This window comes from Phytophthora sojae (genome assembly GCF_000149755.1).
Source record: "Phytophthora sojae unplaced genomic scaffold PHYSOscaffold_13, whole genome shotgun sequence".
Lineage (NCBI taxonomy): Eukaryota > Oomycota > Peronosporomycetes > Peronosporales > Peronosporaceae > Phytophthora > Phytophthora sojae.
The window spans coordinates 1,716,409-1,717,277 of NW_009258127.1; the positions used below are offsets into that span (position 1 = coordinate 1,716,409).

Consider the following 869-nt stretch of genomic DNA (forward strand, 5'->3'; position numbering starts at 1 on the left):
CCACAGCGATGTGTGCGGTCCGATGCAGACGGCGACGTTCGGAGGCAAGCGCTACTTCGTCACGTTCATCGACGACAAGTCGCACTTCTGCGTGGTGTACCTGCTACGGAACAAGTCGGAGGTGGCTGCCAAGTTCGCTGCGTTCGCCGCGTTGGCTGAGACGCAGACCGGCAAGCGAGTGAAGGTGCTTCGGAGCGACAACGGCGGCGAGTACACTTCGGGTGCGATGGCCAAGTTGTGTGCGGATCGCGGCATCGAGCAGAAGTTCACGCCACCATACACGCCTCAGCTCAACGGAGTGGCCGAGCGAATGAATCGGACGCTGGTGGAGTGTGCGCGCTGCATGCTGGAGCACGCCGGGTTGTCGAAGGAGTACTGGGGAGAAGCGGTGATGACGGCCACGTTCCTCCGCAACCGGTGTCCGACGCGCGCCATCAGTCACGACAAGTCGCCGCACCACGTTTGGACCGGCAAGAAGCCTTTGCTGGCCAACCTCAAGGTGTTCGGGTGCCACGCGTACGTGCACGTGCCGAAGGAGAAGCGGTCGAAGTTCGACGCTCGGTCGGTGCGCTGTCGTTTCCTCGGGTACTCGGAGCACGAGAAGGCGTATCGGTTTGAGGAGATCGAGAGCGGTCGCGTGTTGATGAGCCGCGACGCGCAGTTCATGGAGGATGTCTTCGACGGTGGGAGACGCGACTACGCTTCGAAGGAGGTGTTGGTGGGTCTTCCGACAGATGATGATGAAGACACCACGGATGAAGAGACTCGGTCCGGATCAGACGAGAACAGAGAAGAAGCTGCGCGGAATCAAGACTTTGAACCCGGCAGCAAGCGACACCCGCGCACGCAGTCGCTCGAGGAAGCCGTGG

At 61.4% G+C, this 869-nt stretch overlaps 1 protein-coding gene across 1 annotated transcript; it reads right to left on the bottom strand.

Moving 5' to 3' along the window:
* Window positions 1–285: 285 nt before the first annotated feature.
* PHYSODRAFT_529674 (hypothetical protein) lies at window positions 286–666 on the bottom strand (the record flags this gene model as incomplete). Its single annotated transcript, XM_009539594.1, has 2 exons — window positions 286–406; window positions 443–666. The coding sequence occupies 2 exons, from the start codon at window positions 664–666 to the stop codon at window positions 286–288; spliced, it is 345 nt and encodes a 114-aa protein (XP_009537889.1).
* Window positions 667–869: the final 203 nt, after the last annotated feature.